Source organism: Ctenocephalides felis, unplaced genomic scaffold, assembly GCF_003426905.1.
Source record: "Ctenocephalides felis isolate EL2017-DRISC unplaced genomic scaffold, ASM342690v1 CF-g0.4_SCAFFOLD_03573, whole genome shotgun sequence".
NCBI classification, from domain to species: domain Eukaryota; kingdom Metazoa; phylum Arthropoda; class Insecta; order Siphonaptera; family Pulicidae; genus Ctenocephalides; species Ctenocephalides felis.
This window is the reverse complement of record NW_020539727.1, coordinates 17895351-17914411: the sequence shown is the minus strand read 5'-3', so window position 1 is coordinate 17914411 and position 19061 is coordinate 17895351. Positions and strand designations below refer to the sequence as shown.

At 28.7% G+C, this 19061-nt stretch overlaps 1 protein-coding gene across 1 annotated transcript; it reads left to right on the top strand.

Moving 5' to 3' along the window:
• The first annotated feature begins 245 nt into the window (after positions 1 to 245).
• Positions 246 to 881, top strand: LOC113389685 (zinc finger protein 90-like). The gene has a single exon (XM_026626701.1). It carries the CDS (start codon positions 246 to 248, stop codon positions 879 to 881), a length of 636 nt encoding a protein of 211 aa, XP_026482486.1.
• The last annotated feature ends 18180 nt before the right edge of the window (positions 882 to 19061 follow it).

Sequence of the window (19061 nt, the reverse complement as noted above, 5' to 3'; positions counted from 1 at the left end):
ACCTAGACAATATAATCAGTTTGGTTCAGTTATCAAGCAAGTGGCGCGTCTTTTCAAATTCTTTATGGTTAACTATGTCTCTACTGCTAAAAACAAACTCTCTGCTTGAAATGTCAAACAATCAATACATAATTTAAGTTGATATCATTTAGTATATTTTAGAAGATTGTTGATTAAAGTAGATTCTTTAGAATACGAATATTTTTTAGATATTTAGTAAGTACAAGTAATGAAAGTATTTCAAAATGTCAGAAGAAACATTTAAGTCTATGAATGATCAAGCAATTAAAATTGAACCACCAGAATATTCAGCAGAGGACATTAAATATGAAATTGAGGATGAATTTGATGCTCCTGATGCCATTGTTGAATCTGAATCGTGTTCTAAGGACGATGATACGTGTTTAGAAAGATTCATGAACTCCGAGGTGACAATTGAAGATGAAGTCAAACAGGAGTCTTTTGACTGTGACATTTGTAATCAATCATTCGCAGAATCACATCATCTAACAAAACATATGGTCGATCACATGCCTAACCATAGCGAAGAACGCCCTTACAAATGTGAAATCTGTCAAAAGGATTTCAAAAAATCAGCTGCTTTGAAAAAACACATGCTTACTCATAGCGATGAACGTCATTACAAATGTGGAATGTGTGAAAAGACTTTCAAACAATCAAAAGGGTTGAAAAGACACATAAAAATACATTCTGAAGAACGTGTCTTTGAATGCAATGAATGCGATAAGACATTCAGATATTCAAGTAATCTGAAAAATCACATGTTGATACACAAAAGGGTATACCCTCCTCAATGCACTATATGCAAGAAGACATTTCGTCGATCAAGTAATCTGAAAAACCCACATGGATATACATAGAGGAGTACGCTCCCATAAATGCTCTATCTGTAATAAGACATTCACACAAACGAGTAGTCTAAACAGTCATATGCTCATTCACAGTGGTGTGCGCCCCCATGAATGCAACATTTGCAATAAAACATTCACTGAATCAGGTGCTCTGAAACGTCACATGCTTATTCACAATGGAGTTTACCCTTATAAATGCAGTATATGCAATAAGACATTCACACGATTGGGAACTCTGAAAAGTCACATGCTCCTTCACAATGGTGAGAGCCCCCATGAATGCAAATTATGCAGTAAAACATTCACAGAATTAGGTAGTCTGAAACGGCACATGCTCTTCATTCACAGTGGAGTACGTGCCCATAAATGCGATATTTGTAATAAGACATTCACAGAATTAGGTAGTCTGAAAAGTCACATGTACCTTCACAGCGGGGTGAGTCCCCATGAATGCGATATATGCAATAAGACATTCACACGATTAAGTATTTTGAAAAAAACACAAACTGATTCATAATGGAGAGCAGGAGTATTTTGAAGAAACACATGGCACTTCATAATCGGAAGAGTGAAGAAAATCCATGAAATCTTAACATATTTGTTATATCGAATTTAAATATTTAAAAACATAAAATATTCTTAAATCTAAAATGTTCTATTCTTAAATGTAAAAATAGAATAGAATAGAAATATAGAGTAAACATTACATAATATGTATTTTTTTGATAATCAAGGCAATTGTTACATATAAAATTATTTTATATATTTTTTTTTAAATTTTGATTTTTATAAATTAAGTATTAATAAATAGAATTAGTGACAAGCCGATTCTAAAATTTCAAATGATTAAAGTGATAAAATTTACTAAAATTAATAATTGCTTTTTCCTTTTGTTAGAAAAACAATTTATTAAATTATTCAGACATGCAACAAAAAAATATCTTATTTTTTATCAATATTCTTTTCAACACACTATTTCCAATTGCTAATGATTAATGAATTAGATTTAAAAAAAATAATGTTGTGAAAGTTGATATTTAGATTATATTGTGAATTAGATTTAAAAAAAAATACTATTATGAAAGTTGATATTTAGATTAGATTGTAAATTAGATTTAAAAAAAGTACTATTTACAAAGTTGATATTTAGATTAGATTGTGAATTAGATTTAAAAAAAATACTATTATGAAAGTTGAAATGAAAGTAGATAATGAATTAGGTTTAAAAAAAAACTATTAAGAAAGTTGATATTTACATTACATTGTGAATTAGATTTAAAAAGAATACTATCAAGAAAGTTGATATTTAGATTAGATTGTGAATTAGATTTAAAAAAAAAATACTATTTAGAAAGTTGATGTTTAGATTGTGAATAAGATTTAAGAAAAATACTATCAAGAAAGTTGATATTTAGATTAGATTGTAAATTAGATTTAAAAGAAATGCTATTATGAAAGTTGATATTTAGATTATATTGTGAATTAGATTTTTAAAAAATACTATATGAAAGTTGATATTTAGATTAGATTTAAAAGAAATACTATTATGAAAGTTGATATTTAGATTAGATTGTGAATTAGATTTAAAAAAAATACTATTATGAAAGTTGATATTTAGATTAGATTGTGAATTAGATTTAAAAAAATACTATTATGAAAGTTCATATTTAGATTAGATTGTGAATTAGATTTAATAGAAATACTATTATGATAGTTGACATTTAGATTAGATTGTGAATTAGATTTAAAAAAAAGACTATTATGAAAGCTGATATTTAGATTAGATAGTGAATTAGATTTGGAAAAATACTATATGAATGTTGATATTTTGATTAGATTTCATTAGACATTTACATTAGGATTGAATTGAGTGAAAAACCATGGACTATAGTCCATGACTTTTTGAAAAGAGTGAAATATATTTAACAAATATATATATTTGACCCTGCTCTTAATTTGTAATATAATTATTTTATTATTGTAATATTATTTATAATTTATAATATTATTTTTATTATTATATTATTATATAATTATATAATGATGTCACAAATAAAATAATATAAATAGATAATAAGAATAATATAGATCAGAAATAATATAAAAGATAATGATGCAAAAAGAAATAAAATAAGAGAAAAAATGCAATGTTTGTCATTGTGAAAATAAACGATAAAAATAGCGAAATGCTGTCTTATAATTTCATATCTCTTGAAAGATATCACACAGAAAAATAAGTCTGTATTTACCATTTTATGAATAGTCTGTATTTCTTTATGATATCCATAAATTATCACTAAACTATAATATATATATTTATATATATATATATATATATATATATATATATAGTATCCCAGAACTCAACGTCAAGTCGAAACTGAGCGATAGTATTGATCATAACTATCATGAAAAAAAAATGTATTAAAAATTATGAGCTTCCAAGTGTAACTTAACGCTCAAGCCATCATTTTTCGGTTATTATGGTTATTTTTTTATTAATTCTTTTAATTTAATCTTTGGAACCGTAACCGTAAATAACATATCTAGGACCCACGGTTAAAAATTATGCCACAATTGGCGTAAGTTTTCTACAATTAAGTAGGACTGTTTTGTACTGTCTTAGGACTGTTTTGTAAACTATGAATCTGGTTTGTTAGGACACTCTTATTTTTGGAACTTGAAAATGGGTTCCTGGAAACAAAGATTTAGTAACAATCACTATCTAAATTTCAAGAAAAGTTATAAGATAGACAATTTTAACTCATACTTTTTGTATCTTATCAGCTCCGTTCAGATCCGCCTCAAGATAATTTTCATTTGTATTTTTTTTACAAATAACGATTAGCATTTGTGCAAATTGGTTGGCGCGGATACAAATAAAAGTGATAAAGTATTAAATATATTGCATTAGTTGAATTTATATATTTATATAAGTATAATAATTAATATTATGCAATTAATCTTTTGAAATGGGAGGATATTTTTTAATTATTTTCATGTAAGTATTTTGAATAATTATTTTATAAATTTAATTTTAAAAATAATTATGATCAAATTTTGATTTATCACATCTCAAAAGCGACTTTTGACACAATTTTTTTCAAATTTTGAATTTTTTTTAAATTGAACGACTTCAAAGATAAAAAATCGGCTCACACATATACACACATACTTTTTCCAAGTTTGGTTTCATTCGATTCATATTGTCGAGAAAACATAAAATTGGCAAATCGGATTTCTGATGAAAATAAACTTTTTCTGGCAGTTAATAATACAGTGTAAACTGTTTTAAAACTATAGAGTTTAAAATTTATAGAATTTTTAGAATATATGACAAAATTATAACAAAACAATATAACAAAATTTATAGAATATATTCTATAAATTTTGTTCTTTTGGGTCTAAGAGGGTGAGTGATCGTCACCCAATTAGACCCAAGTGAATTTATTTGGATGAAATAATAAGAAATAAAATTAGATAAGAAATTATTCATGATTATATTTGTTACTATACAACTTTGTATGAATGGATCTAAATTGTATTTCCAATATTTATTTCTATAGATTTAGTGCCATACAATTCTGGTTTTGTCCTTCCTATGCTTTCGAAAGTGGTGCCTTTGTTGCCACCAAAAATGGACAACATGTTTGTGTGACCACTGGAGAAGCAACAACATCAGCAGTTGCCTGGACAACATTCGTCAACCCCAACGAAGGTTATAAAATTTATTATGAATTTATATAGTTTGTTCACTGTTGCTAAATAATTTAATTTAATCTGTTTTCAAATTTTAGTCTTCTTTAAATTTTCTGTTAAGGACATAATTAGTTGTTCTGATTCTAAGGATTCCAAATTAAACTCTGTTTGAACAAAAGTTTTAATAGTTATTACTTATTTATGATAATACTATAAATTGATTTTCTAAATTGTTAACGGATTAGGAATTATGTCAGTGAAGAAAATAACGCATTTTTTTATGTGTTTGATTATTTTTTTATCGGGCAGATACCAAATCAGTAAAATATTTGCCGAAACGTTCACGAAATCTTTTATGGGAATACAAATTGAATGACAACGTCTGGAAAAAAGACAGTAGCACAAAATTCCACTTTGCGCCGAGGACTGATTCTACCTGGAATGGTTTTGTATAAATTTAATTATTTTGAACAATATCCTACTACTATCGAAACTAACAAAAATTTTAATATATCATTTAATTAATTTCATCTAAATTCAACTATGTTTCAACATTTGAAATAAAAATACTTGCATTTTCAGAGTTCGAAGAAAGAAGTATGAATCCATCAAATGAAAAAACTCTTATAGATTTTCCAAAATATGCAATCAATGATCAAGAAATGTGGATAAGTGCTTCTTTTAAGTTAAATCCGATGCCCATGTCATGTTTTGCGAAAATGAAAATTTCAGTAATAGCACATGTTACATGGTCATAATATCAGGATTCAAAAATACTAAATCTTTAATTAAAAAATGTGAAAAGGGAATTCCACCGTATTTCTCTAGCGAATGCAAAAATGGAACTGTAACAAATCACACTATTGTAAGTTTCATATTGAAGAATGATACGTATAATGTACTTAGAAAATTATATTATGAATAATAGTAAAATTTAATTTTTAGCCACTTCTGAATGAGCGTCACTGGAATCATTTCACTTTTTCGATACGAAAATCTTCCACAAACTTTGAAATTATTGTTTATGCACAAAATAATGAAACAGGTGGAATCGAACGTATTTTATATTATAATGATGTTTCTAATCCATTTGATATTAAATGGTTCGGTGTAAAAGGTTACATAGAAAGAGGGCTATGGAAACTACACAATTGTAAGTTTGATAATAATTAAGAATTACGATTATATTATTATATGAGTTATAATCTAGCAGGATGAAAAAACTTATTTTTAGTATAAAAAATCCAATATAATTATTTAACTATGTGTATGGCATCGTGAAATGAGAAATTGATTATAGTTGCATAAATTAAATATTTGAAATTAAGTATAACTTTTCACAAATTAAAAAACATTTATTAAAGTGTTTTTTAAATGGAAATTTTTACTTACAGCAACAGTAATTTGGATTCACAAAGCGAAACAATCAGGATATTTATTTGAAGATGATTTGAACTTAAATGTGAAAGATAATAAGGTTTGCTTGAAGATAATGATGGCCCTTTGCCCAAAATGCAGATTTCAGTTGCAGCTGGAAAATCAGAATGGAAATATATTTTCTTCAAATACAATCCATGGCGAAGAAGTATGAGTTCAATATAAAATATAAATTATTACAAAATAAAAAAGTATATTTTTAGATCACGGATGAATTATTGCACATTAGGGAAAATATTTTTCTATTCGATGTTACCGATGGGAAACCTATGAGAAGATATAAACTGAAATTTAGTACAAAAGCAAACGGAGAGTCTAATAATGCTTTTTGGGCAATAAGCGATATCAGAAGTTGTAGTATAGGTAAATATATTTTATTCAACAAATTACATTTTATTGAATTGAAACTAGTATAATTTTTATTGTTGTAGATGAATCCAAGGTTTTACCATTCAAAGGCTTTCTTTATCTAACTGATACACAGTGTCTACTATTAAATAGAAATATAATGCAATCATTGTCAAATTACAATTTGACTGAACATTTAAGAAAAAATGGACTTTTCAATTGTTCTGAATGGTTCAATACAAACGCAAATTGCGAAGGAGTTCGACTCGCAACATTAGATGGAAAACAAAAGGGTTGCATTCCCGGATACAACGGAGCAGATTGCAAAAGTATTAAAAATCACAGTAATAATAATTCCTTTAATACTTTTCAATTAATTCATATTATATTACTGAATTAAAAAAAGCATTTGATATAAACAAGACTTTTAATATTTCAGCTAAAACAACGGTAAGGCAGAATATAATAGCTACAGAGCCAAATTATTCAAAAATGAAGATTCGACTCGGATCATTTGAGCCTGTTGGAAGTTGGGCAGATTATATGACATTGCAATATCAAGTGTATGATGGAAGTTCATCTGAAAGTCGTTGGATGAATATTGGACATCCAGTGCCAATCTCAAAATATCACGAAATCAATATAGTTGTACCTTATGAAATAGCAAGAGATAGCTTGAGTATCCATAAAAATAAGAAGGAAATGTTGTTCAGAGTTTTGTTGCTTCTGGATGGAACCAGAAAATATAATGATAATGTCAAAGGAACCACAGTAGTAGTAACATGTGACACTGGAGCCAATGGTAAATTAATTATTTAAATATTTTATTTAATTATTTAATTATTTTAAAACATAACTAATTATATAAAAATACAGTTAAATCAACAATGAAAACGGCATTAAGAATTGTCCTTGTATATATATATATATATATATATATATATATATATATATATATATATATTACAGGAATTATAACAGAACCTACAAAAAATAATGTTACAATATCAATGGTAAGTAATTCATTTAAATTACACATCAGAACAAAAATTTAATTTAAAAAGTTGATTACTTCTCCACTGTCGAATCAGCATGACTCCAAAAGAGGATATTGTCCTCTGGATTTTTACAACATTAAATTAAAAGGAATAGCAAGTCAAAATTTTGCTACTCGTATCAACGATACCGCATATATAATTAAAGATTTACAACCATTTACAAAATACACCATAGAATTCAAAGCAGATACAAAAAGCTTTACAGTAGACTTCATGACTCTAGAAGGAGGTAACTGTTTAACATGACCACTGATTAATTTATTATAAAAAATTTAATTGCAGCTCCAATTATGAATATTTTTCAGAACCTGGTCGAGTTTTAAACTTAGCAGCATATTCTTTTGATGGTGACAAATTGTCTTTACGATGGAGACATCCTGAGATAACCAGAGGAGCAACAATTGAGAAATATTCAATCACGACATATGATGTATATGATAGAAATATAAGAACAACCACTGTATCTAAATCTGAGGCATCTTGTCCAATATGGGATGGATATTTATGTTCGACATTAGAGAATATTAATTCAAGAGTCGGCAAAATTGAGGTATGTTTGACACATTTATCAGAAATTATTAAAACACACGAATCCGATTTAATTTTAAGCTCTTTTCTTACAGGTTCGTGCCGTGTCAAAACTTTATGAAGGCGACCCAACTGTGATAAATAATATATTCCTTGAACAAAAAAGTATGTTCTTTTAATTCAATTTTAAATTTACAAACAAATGTAAAAAATTCTAAGTATACTACTGTATGATTTATATTTTTAATATATTTTAATAACTGTTGGTTCATTTTATATCGTACCTACTAAATATAGATACTTGTTTTCACTTATATTCCAAAATGTGATTAGGCAATTTATAATTTGAGCCAAATAATTCAAGAAGTTAGTAGAAGTAAATTAGTTAAGCATTATAAACACATTTTCTAATATTAAAATTATAAACCAACTGAAAACTTTCAATTTTAGAACCGAGTGCACCATTGAACTTGCATGTTGACCCAGATCACTATGACACAATAGTTTGGGAACATCCTTGGATTCCTGGTGGAAAAATTAACCTGTTCCAAATATCATGGACACTACATTCATCCGAACTACTGATTCATCCAAGTAGTAATATATTTCATTGGAATGTTAGTGTATTTGAAGATAAGAAACAATATAAATTCAAGGTGATGTATTTCATTACTAACTATCACTTTAAATTAATTAAAGTTATGCAATTTGCTTTATTTTATTTAGTTGAAAGAATTATCTACTGCCAGTACTTATAGTGTTAAAGTTAGAGCATGTAATTCCTTCCAAGGAGAAATGGCGGAAATTAAATTAAAGACGCCACTTCCAGTTCCAAACCTTAATGTAGAATTATACGCGACACGACTAGATGCAAATAGAATAGAAATTAATATTCCTCTTGATACAAACAGTTTAGCAAATTCAACTAAAAACAGGTACAATAATAGCAATAATGGTCAATGTTGTGCAGGAATGATATATGGATTACATTTTTCAGTGGTTACTATGTGGTCATCCGAGAACCTATGAGTGATAATCTTTCTGAAGACAAAAAAAATTATCACAACCGATACAAATCTACACACAAAAAGATATTTGAAGAGGCTGCAGTAGCTGAGAAATCTGATTACGTAACGTGGATAGCAAAACGGATGAATATTGTAAAAAATTGCTTCTTACCTAAATTAGACTTGATAGGTTCAAGTTAAAAACTTAACTCATTTGCAGGCAGATATCCTAATAAATCAAAAAGTATTGATTGGCACAAATTCTATTGATGGTGACTTTATGGATTTCGTCTTGTCGGAAGAAACAGATTACAAAATATCTGTAATCTTTTACAATACCGATGGTGATAATTATACATACAAGACCTTGTTCAATGAAAAAATTATAGAAATCAAACAAAGTTCTTCCTTATGGAACCTCCTGCTTTTGCTGATTCCAATTCTGGCAGTCGTCGTTTTGTTTGGTAAGTACGAAATTAATAGAAATACAAATAAATATTTCTAGCTTGATTATGATTAAAGAGGTATTCTAACTAGGTATAAACACGAAAAAACGAATGCAATTCAAAACGATGGAACAGTTTATAATGCCTCTTTGCCTCTTATAAATAAGCAAAATATTCTAAGTCATCCAGTAAGCGAAAAGATTTTGAAGACTACGTCAGGAGATCCTTATTGGACGGAACTCTGGACAAACAGTTCAAGGTTTAAAAAACCCTTCTTAATGCATTTAGTACTTTTGATCGCACAGGGTTAATTAAAATATTTTACAATAGAGGCTGTTCAAAAAGTACCCGGAATTACTAATAATTAAATTTCGCGGGTCTGGAGTGTCTGATTGTCAAAAATTTTTTTTATTGTGTTGGTATACATGCCCCTAAAGTATGATGAAATTTTCAGCTATATTCACTGTTTACTTTGTCTGTGGAGTCGCTAAGGTTCGACGTGTTTTTCTGAGCTCGGCGATTTTTACAATGGAAGAATTGAAAAGTCAAAGAATTTGTATTAAATTTTGCGTAAAAAATGAAATAAAGTGTTGCAAAGTGCAAAATTCACCAGATATGGCTCCGTGTGACTTTTTCCTATTCCCAAAGTTGAAGAGACCCATGAAAGGACGGCGGTTTCCTCGATTGAAGAAATCGCTGAGAGTGCTCAAGGACATATCAAAAAGTGAATATCAAGGGTGCTTCGAAAATTGGAAAAAACGCTGGCATAAGTGTATTATATCTGGGGGGGACTACTTTGAAGGGGACCACATTAATGTAGACGAATAAATAAATATTTTTTTGAAAAAACGAAAATACGAAAACTTTTGAACAGACCATGTATATAGTCCAATTTAAATAATACGTCTTTAATTCAGGAAATTCCTAAAAAGTTCGATTACTCCGTTTCGAATGCACTTAAACCACAAAACAGGGATAAAAATCGATACATTCAACTTTGCCTTGTAGTTTCGATATTAATATTTATAACACGATATTTAATTCACAAGTTTACTTATTCCATTCTAGATGATTGGACGAGTGTAAGACTGGATTTCACTTCCAAACGATCCTTGTCTGATTACATCAATGCAAGTTACATCGATGTAAGTTTAAAATTGAATTTAAATTAACATAATATATAATATGTAACCGTTTTCAGGGTTTTTGAAAAATCCAAGGAATACATTGCAACTCAAGGCCAAAGGAGAACACTGCCTACGACTTCTGAGAATGATTTTGCAGGAAAAGGTTCCAGTCATCTGCATGTTGACACAATTAAAGGAAAAGAATTTAGTAATGATGCAACATTATAAATTTGTTGCAACAAATATTGCAACAATTTTTTTGATGATTAAAATTAATTTCAGGACAAATGCTTTCAATATTGGCCTCCAATAGAAAAATGCTGTAAGCAATATGGAAATATTACCATAACCAATTCCGAAACTATAAAAATGAGTGGAGACTACATAGTCAGGAAATTGTTGATCAGTTCTGAAAATGAGCGATCTTCAGTTAGTACACAGAGATGATATTCATATCTTATTGAGGAACAAGTAAAATGTTCATTTTCAGGTTTTGCATCTGCATTACACTGATTGGCCCGAACATGAAACAACTCGTTATGCGGATTCTCTTGTTCCATTGTTGGCAGAGTTTCAGAAGGTTTCATCCAATGATGGTCCAAAAGTAGTTCACTGCAGGTTAATTTAATTGGATACTCAATATAATTTGTGATAGTTTTTAGTATATTTTGATTTTGCAGTGCCGGCGATGGCAGAACTGGCACCTTCATTCTGGCAGATATTTGCGTCAAGATGGCTCGAGCAACTGGTACAATAGACGTTTTGCATTATTTGAACCAAATTCGAAAACAAAGAGCAAAGCTCGTTAATTCTGAGGTAAAACGGATGCTCAAAATAATTTACGTTTATATTACCTAACGGATCTCTTTAATCAGAGTCTATACAAATTGGTGCACATGACGGTTCTGGAAACTCTTTTCGGCAAACCGACTACCATACCTCGTCTCCAACTAAAGGAAAAAATTCAACAAATGAGAGTTCTAATACATTGTTGGATCAATGGAGATCTTTAGATCAAGTTTCATGGAAAGATGACTATATTACAGGCATCAAGGACAAACCAACAGCAAAAGAAGTTTTAAGGCGGAAAACAGAAACACTATAGTAGCTGGTATGCTGTCAATATGATCAAAACCTATATTTACTCTAACATTATATTCATCACAGGTAAAAAAGGAAGGGTCGTCATCACACGAGCGATTTTAGCAAATCCTGATTCGGATTATATAAATGCAGTACATGTGGATGGATTCAAAACCAAAGAACAGTTCATCGTCACACATTTTCCTTTAGAACAAACTGTTGACGACTACTGGAGAATGATCTTTGACAAGAGAGTCAAGATTGTGATCGTATTTAACGAAGTTGATGTAACGGATCCTGTAAGTCGATCATTGAAATAGTGTTCTAACATTCATGTTACAGTAAAAATTATGTTATTACAGACAGTGGTCAAATTCGTACCAACTCGTATCAACCAAGAAATTAAACCATCACCTCGTATTACTATAAAAACTTTGAACAAGAACGATAGCGACTTCTGCACAGTCTATGATGTACTTGTGAGTAATGAAAAGTCACCAGAAAGTCATCCAGAAGTCAAGGTGATGCAATGGAAAGGTTGGAAAAGTGATGAGACTTTGCCTTCAGGAGATGCACCTCATGGAACTAACATCCTTGTCCAATTGTGGGAAGTGGTTAAGGAGGCGATTGAAGAAAGTGAATTTGAAAAGAATCGTATTCTCTTAACTTGCTAGTAATATAACAGTATAATTTAATATGATTTATTACTTGCAAATATTTTATTCAATTATTATTTTCAGTGATGGAGCAACTGCTTGTGGTCTGTTTGCAGCACTAGTGTTCGTCATCGAAAAAATGAGGATCGATGGCGAATGCGACGTCCCACTCGCCTTAAGGACAATCAGGAAATACAGGAAGGAGTTTGTTCGAAAAGAGGTCTAAATTCTCTTGTTCATATCAATTCTAGTACAAATAGTTTTATGAATCTTTATATCTTTTGCAGGAGCAGTACGAGTATTTATTGGAAGCTGCACTCGATTATCTCGACAAACACGAAGACAATATTAAACATTTATAGATACTCAAATTAATCATATGATTAATTAATAGCTTATTATATTATATTATAATATCATAAATAATATACTTACTGAAAACTATTTTGTATTTGAATATTTTTATGAGAAGTTTTATTATGAGAATAATAATTTTTCATTAGAAATATTGTGATTGAGTCATTGTTTACATTTTGATTATATAGAAGATATTACCTTGGTTGTAGAAAGAAATTAAATTAAAGAAAAAATGCAATATGTGTCATTGCAAAAATAAACGATAAACATTGCAACATATTGCAGTATTTCTAAATAAATCGCTTTTATATCAATCATCAAATATAACGCTTGCGAGATTTCTCACAGATCAGCTAATATTTACCATTTTATACATACTCTATATTTCTTGATAATATCCATAAATAAGCTCTAATCTATTATATATATATCCCAGAACTCAACGTCAAGCCGAAACTTGGTGATGGTATTGATCGTAGCTATCACGAAAAAAAAAGGGGTTAAAAATTATGAGCTTCTAAATGCAAATCAAATCTAAACTGTGATCATTTTTTAGTTATTGTGATGATTTTTTATTAATTCTGTTAATTTAATCTTTCGAATCGTAACCGTAAAAAAGATATCAAGGACTACGGGCAAAAATTATATCAGTTGGCGCAAGTTCTCTATATTTAAGACAATTTTAAATCTGGTGAACTACAAATCTGGTTTGATTTGGACACTCCGATTTTTGGAACTTAAATATGAGTTCCTGGAAACAAAGATTCCAAACAGTCTTAATAAATTATTTAGAAAGACTTTTAGACTTAACTACTAACAGTGATATCATCACAATCTAATTTCAAGAAAGTTAAGATTGTCAATATTTATAATTTTTGTATCTTATCAGCTTCGTTCAGTTCCACCTCATGATGATGATTTTCATTTGAAATTGTTTTGCAGCAAATAACGTTTATAAGTATATTTTGTAGCAAATAACGTTAATAAGTGCAATAAATAATATTTATGCATACAATATTTTGATAAATTTTGAAAATGGGAGGATATTTTCTAATTATTTTCATGTAAGTAACATAAATCAATTATAAATTCATTTGTAATATAGGATGTGATATTATAATAACACTTGAACCATGATAAATTAAAACTAAACTAGTGGTGTATGGCATCGTGCCTTAAGGCAAATTGCTGGAACTTCCTGTACCGTAATGAAAATTTCGAGAAATTTTAAACGTTTTCAAGTATATTATTACGTGTTACTTCCATTATTTTTGCTATTTTGTTATATCTGAGCAAATCAAATGTAAATCATAAATGAATTTATCTCCAGAACATTAACAATCGTCATTTCATTTCGAATTCAATTCAAAAAAATAGATTTGTTACACAAAATTGAAAAAGTGCTCCTGTATAGTCACAGTCTAAACGCTAAAATATTTTATGGAAAATAAAAAAACCTGCCTTTGCCAAAAACTAATCAGCCTATCAGAATCTCCCTATAATAGAGATTGAATGTTTTTAAAACTATTCAAATCAGTTGATCCGTGCGCCCGAAAACGTGAACAAAAAATTGTATTCATACATACATACACACACAGACACACCCATTTTTAGAAACCTTCAAAACATGAAAATGTGTAAAAAATTTCATATTCGATTTTTTGACGATTACAATAACTTACCCTACGGAAAGTTAAACATATATTTTCTATACTGTTTAATTTTTTTATAGTAGTATATAATTCAAACTAATTAGAATATACTAACTAAAGAATTAAATCAGATAAGCGTACAATTTGTTATTATATTTTTCGTATGAGTCAATCAAATATGAATAGCCAAATTCTATAATATTAATTTAGTGCGATGCAATTCTGGTTTGGTTCTTCCTATGCTTTCGAGAGTGGTGCCTTCGTGGCTTCCAAGGGTAAAAAGCATGTTTGTGTTACCATTGGAGATGCAACAACATCAGCAGTTGCATGGAATACATTCATCAACAATGAGAAAGGTAATAACATCTATTGGGAAATTCAATAAATTAATTACTGCTAGTAAATAATTATATTTAATCTGATGGTTTAAATTTACATTAATTTATAATGAGGACATAATCTATCTTCTGATTCTAAAGATTCCAAATTAAATTCTGTATGATGGAAAGTTTTATTAGATAATACCTTCATAAATAATTCACTACTAGAAAAAAAGCAATATTTTATGTAGTTTGATTATTTTTTCATCGAACAGATACAAAACAAGTGAAATATTCGCCAGAACGTTCACAAAATCTTTTATGGGAACACAAATTGAATGACAACGTCTGGAAAAAGGACAATAGCACGAAGTTTTACTTTGCACCAAGGACTGATTCTGCATGGAATGGTTTTGTATAATTTTAGTTATTTTGAATAATATCCTACTACTATTTTTTTGAGACTATCAACATTTTTAATATATCATTTAATTAATTTCACGTAAACTTACATTCAACTACGTTATTTGAAATAAAAATACTTGCATTTTCAGAGTTCGAAGAAATGAAGATGGAACCTTCAAAAGAAGGAACTCTTATAGATTTTCCCAAATATCCAATCGATAATCAAGGAATGTGGATAAGTGCTTCGATTAAAGTTAAATCCGATGTCCATGTCATGTTTTGCAAAAATGAAGATTTCAGTAACAGCAAATGTTACATTGTCATATTATCGGGATTCGATAATACGAAATCTATAATTCGAAAATGTGAAAATGGAATTCCACCATATTTCTCTAGCAAATGCACAAGTAAAAGTGAAACATATCACACAATTGTAAGTTTCTTATTATATTGAAGAATGATTCGTATAATGTACTTCGAAAATTATATTATGAATACTAGTAAAATTTAATTTTCAGCCACTTCTGAATGAGCGTCACTGGAATCATTTCACTTTTTCGATACGAAAATCTTCGAGAAGTACCGAATTTAGAGTATTCTCACAAAATAATGAAACAGGTGGAATCGAACGTATATTATATTATAATGACACGGAGAAACAATTTGATATTAAATGGTTTGGTGTAAAAGGTTACTGGAATCAAGGGTTATGGAAACTACACAATTGTAAGTTTTAAATAGAAACTAATTTTGAAATAATTATGAAATATTCTATATTAATTAAGCTCTATTATATAAGTTACAAAATTAATGTATTTACAACTATTGATAAAAAATAATGAAGTCTCGTAATAGTTCAAAAAAGAGTACAGAGTGGTAATATTCCCAAAAATAATATTTTATGTCCTCATAATACTTTCTATACTTGTTGTAATGCATTTTATATTTGGATCATTATTTGAAATTATTACATTTAGGCGTTATTAATTATTTTTGGCCTTATCAAATATATACTTCGATTGGTGAATTATTTAAAACTGCATATTTTTTTTTACTATTTTTCCAAATGAACAAACGATTGGTGTTAGAATATAAACATATAGAACATCAAATACTTTTAATAATTCCCAATTGTTTTAATGCGTTACCTGGAAATATAACAAAATATATGAGTTTTACATAAACACCTTTGTTACCTCATTTTATTTTTGATTTTCGGTATTTTTGTCATTTTCGGAATTATAAAATACATAAAAATCTACAAAAGGGCGAATATAAATAGCAATATGTTTCCAAGTGAAAATAGCCCTTGCCCGGCTTTGCTGCATCAATAAAATGTCAGCCCTATTAGATTAATTCTGATAACAAAAAATCATCAAATATGGATGGATTAACCATTGGGTTACCATCTAAAAATACGAAGTAAGGAGAAGTTTCAGCCCAACAGCTCATAGGACGTAAGGTTCTGATTGCTGTTCAAAAATAATAAAAACAAAAAAACTACAAAAAGGCAAATACAACACTTAAATTATTTAACATTGCCGATTTGTATTTATACCATTTTTATATATATAACATGATACTAAATAAAAAACTTGGAATGCTTAATTATTAAGTAACTATTATAACTATTTATTTAAAGTTAACGCATCTTAAAACAGTTTATGATATTTTTATTTATAGCAACAATAGTTCGGACGAACAAAGTGTTACCATCAGAATATTTATTTGAAGATGATTTGAACTTAACGTGAAAGATGTTGAGACTTGTGTGAAGATGACGATCGCCCTTTGCCCACAATGCAGTTTTCAGTTGCAGCTGGAAAATCAGCATGGAAATATATTTTCTTCAAATATAATCCACGGCGAAGAAGTAATAGTTTAGTATAAAATATGAATTATTACAAAATAAAAAAAAGTATATTTTTAGATCACGGATGAATTACTGCACATGAGGGAGAATATTTTCTATTCGATGTTCCCGATAGGCAATTTTTGGGAAAGCATAAACTGAAATTTAGTACAATTGTGAACGGAGAGTCTAATGATGCTTTTGGGCAATAAGTGATATCAGAAATTGCAGTATAGGTAATTATATACATTACATTTTTTAGCTTTTCTTAAATTTTGATTTTCATTGTTGCAGATGGATCCAAGATTTTTCCTTTCAAAGGCGTTGATTATAGAAATAAACAATGTCAACTTTTAAACAGAAATGTAATGCAATCATTGTCAAATTACAATTTGACTGAATATTTAAGAAAATATGGACCTTTCGATTGTTCTGAATGGTTTGATTCAACAAAAAATTGCGAAGGAGTTCGACTCACAACATTAGATGGAAAACAAACTAGTTGCATTCCCGGATACAACGGAGCAGATTGCAAAAGTACTAAAAATCCCAGATAATTATTATTAATACTCTTTAATTAATTCAGGAATTGTTGATGCGCAAAAATAACTTCAATATAATACTGAATTAAGAAAAGAATTTGATATAAACAAAACCTTCAATATTTCAGCTAAAACATTGGTAAGGCAGAATATAACAGCTACAGAGCCAAATTATTCTAGAATGAAGATACGACTCGGATCATTAGAGCCTAATGGAAGTTGGGCAGATTATATGACATTACAATATCAGGTGTATGATGGAAGTTTATCTGAAAATCCTTGGGTGAATATTGGACATCCAGTGCCGATCTCAAAATATAACGAAACAAATATAGATGTACCTCATAAAATAGCTAGAGATAGTTTGATTTTCTACAATGAAAAAAAGGGAATATTGATCAGAGTTTTGTTGCTACTGAATGGAAAAAATGAATACAATGATGATGTATCAGGATCAAGAGTGGTAGCAACATGTGACAGTGGAATAGATGGTGAATATAGATTGTTAAATATATATTTGAAATTTTAAAACGTAACTAATTATATAAAAATACAGTTAAATCAACAATGAAAACGGCAATAGCGCACTATTAAGAAGTTAAGTTTGAAAAAGTATAGCTTCGAGAACGAAGTATTCTTTAATAAATTAAATTTTATACAACGTTCCACAATATTATGATAACTCTAATTGATCAAATTGTCTATATTAACCAAGAAAACATTACAAACCGAATTGTTCATTTGTTACGTTGTGAAACTACACCAAATCAGTAATGAAATATAATAATAATTTAAGCATTTCATTTAATTGACTTTTAAATAATCAAATAATATGTTTCAACGTCGAACAAAAAAAACCTTGAGATCAATATTGCGTTACTATATATGAATATGTCTCGATATTTAGATTGAGAGTAAAGTTTTTCGGCGGTATCATTCTAGTTTATTTTTAATAGTAATAGATTCATTTTTCCGTTTTCCTTATATTATTTAATCCTTCTAAATCTTAATATATTGTTTAAACACAGATATTTTAAAAAATGAGCATATTGATAATGAATAAATAGGAACATAAAAATGAATTTGTTTTTCGTTCTAATAGGAAATTTACTAGTAATAAGTAATAATGTTCATATAATATGTATATAACATTACAGGAATTATAACAGAACCTACAAAAAATAGTGTTACAATATCAATGGTAAGTGATTCATTTAATGTACACATCAGATCAAAAGTTTAATTTAAAAAATTTTTTACTTCTCAAATCTCAAATCAGCCTGACACAAAAATAGGATATTGTCCGGTGGATTATTACGACATTTCAATAAAAAATGACACCAACACAAATATTGCTACTCGATTCAACAATACTGCATATATAATTAGAGATTTACAACCATATATGAAATACACCATCAAATTCAAAACAGATACAAAGAACTTCCAAGTTAATTTCATGACTCTAGAAGGAGGTAACTGGTTAACATTGACCACTGATCCAATTATTATAATAAATTTAATTGCAGATCCAATTCTGAATATTTTTCAGAACCTGGTCCAGTTTTAAACTTAACTGCATATTCTTTTGATGATGACAAGTTGTCTTTACGATGGAGACATCCTGAGATACCAGAGGAGCAACAATTGAGAAATATTCAATCACAATTTT

Bases quoted from the DNA above. Each gene is read 5' to 3' on its own strand.
- LOC113389685 (XM_026626701.1), top strand. From the start codon at position 246: ATGTCAGAAGAAACATTTAAGTCTATGAATGATCAAGCAATTAAAATT.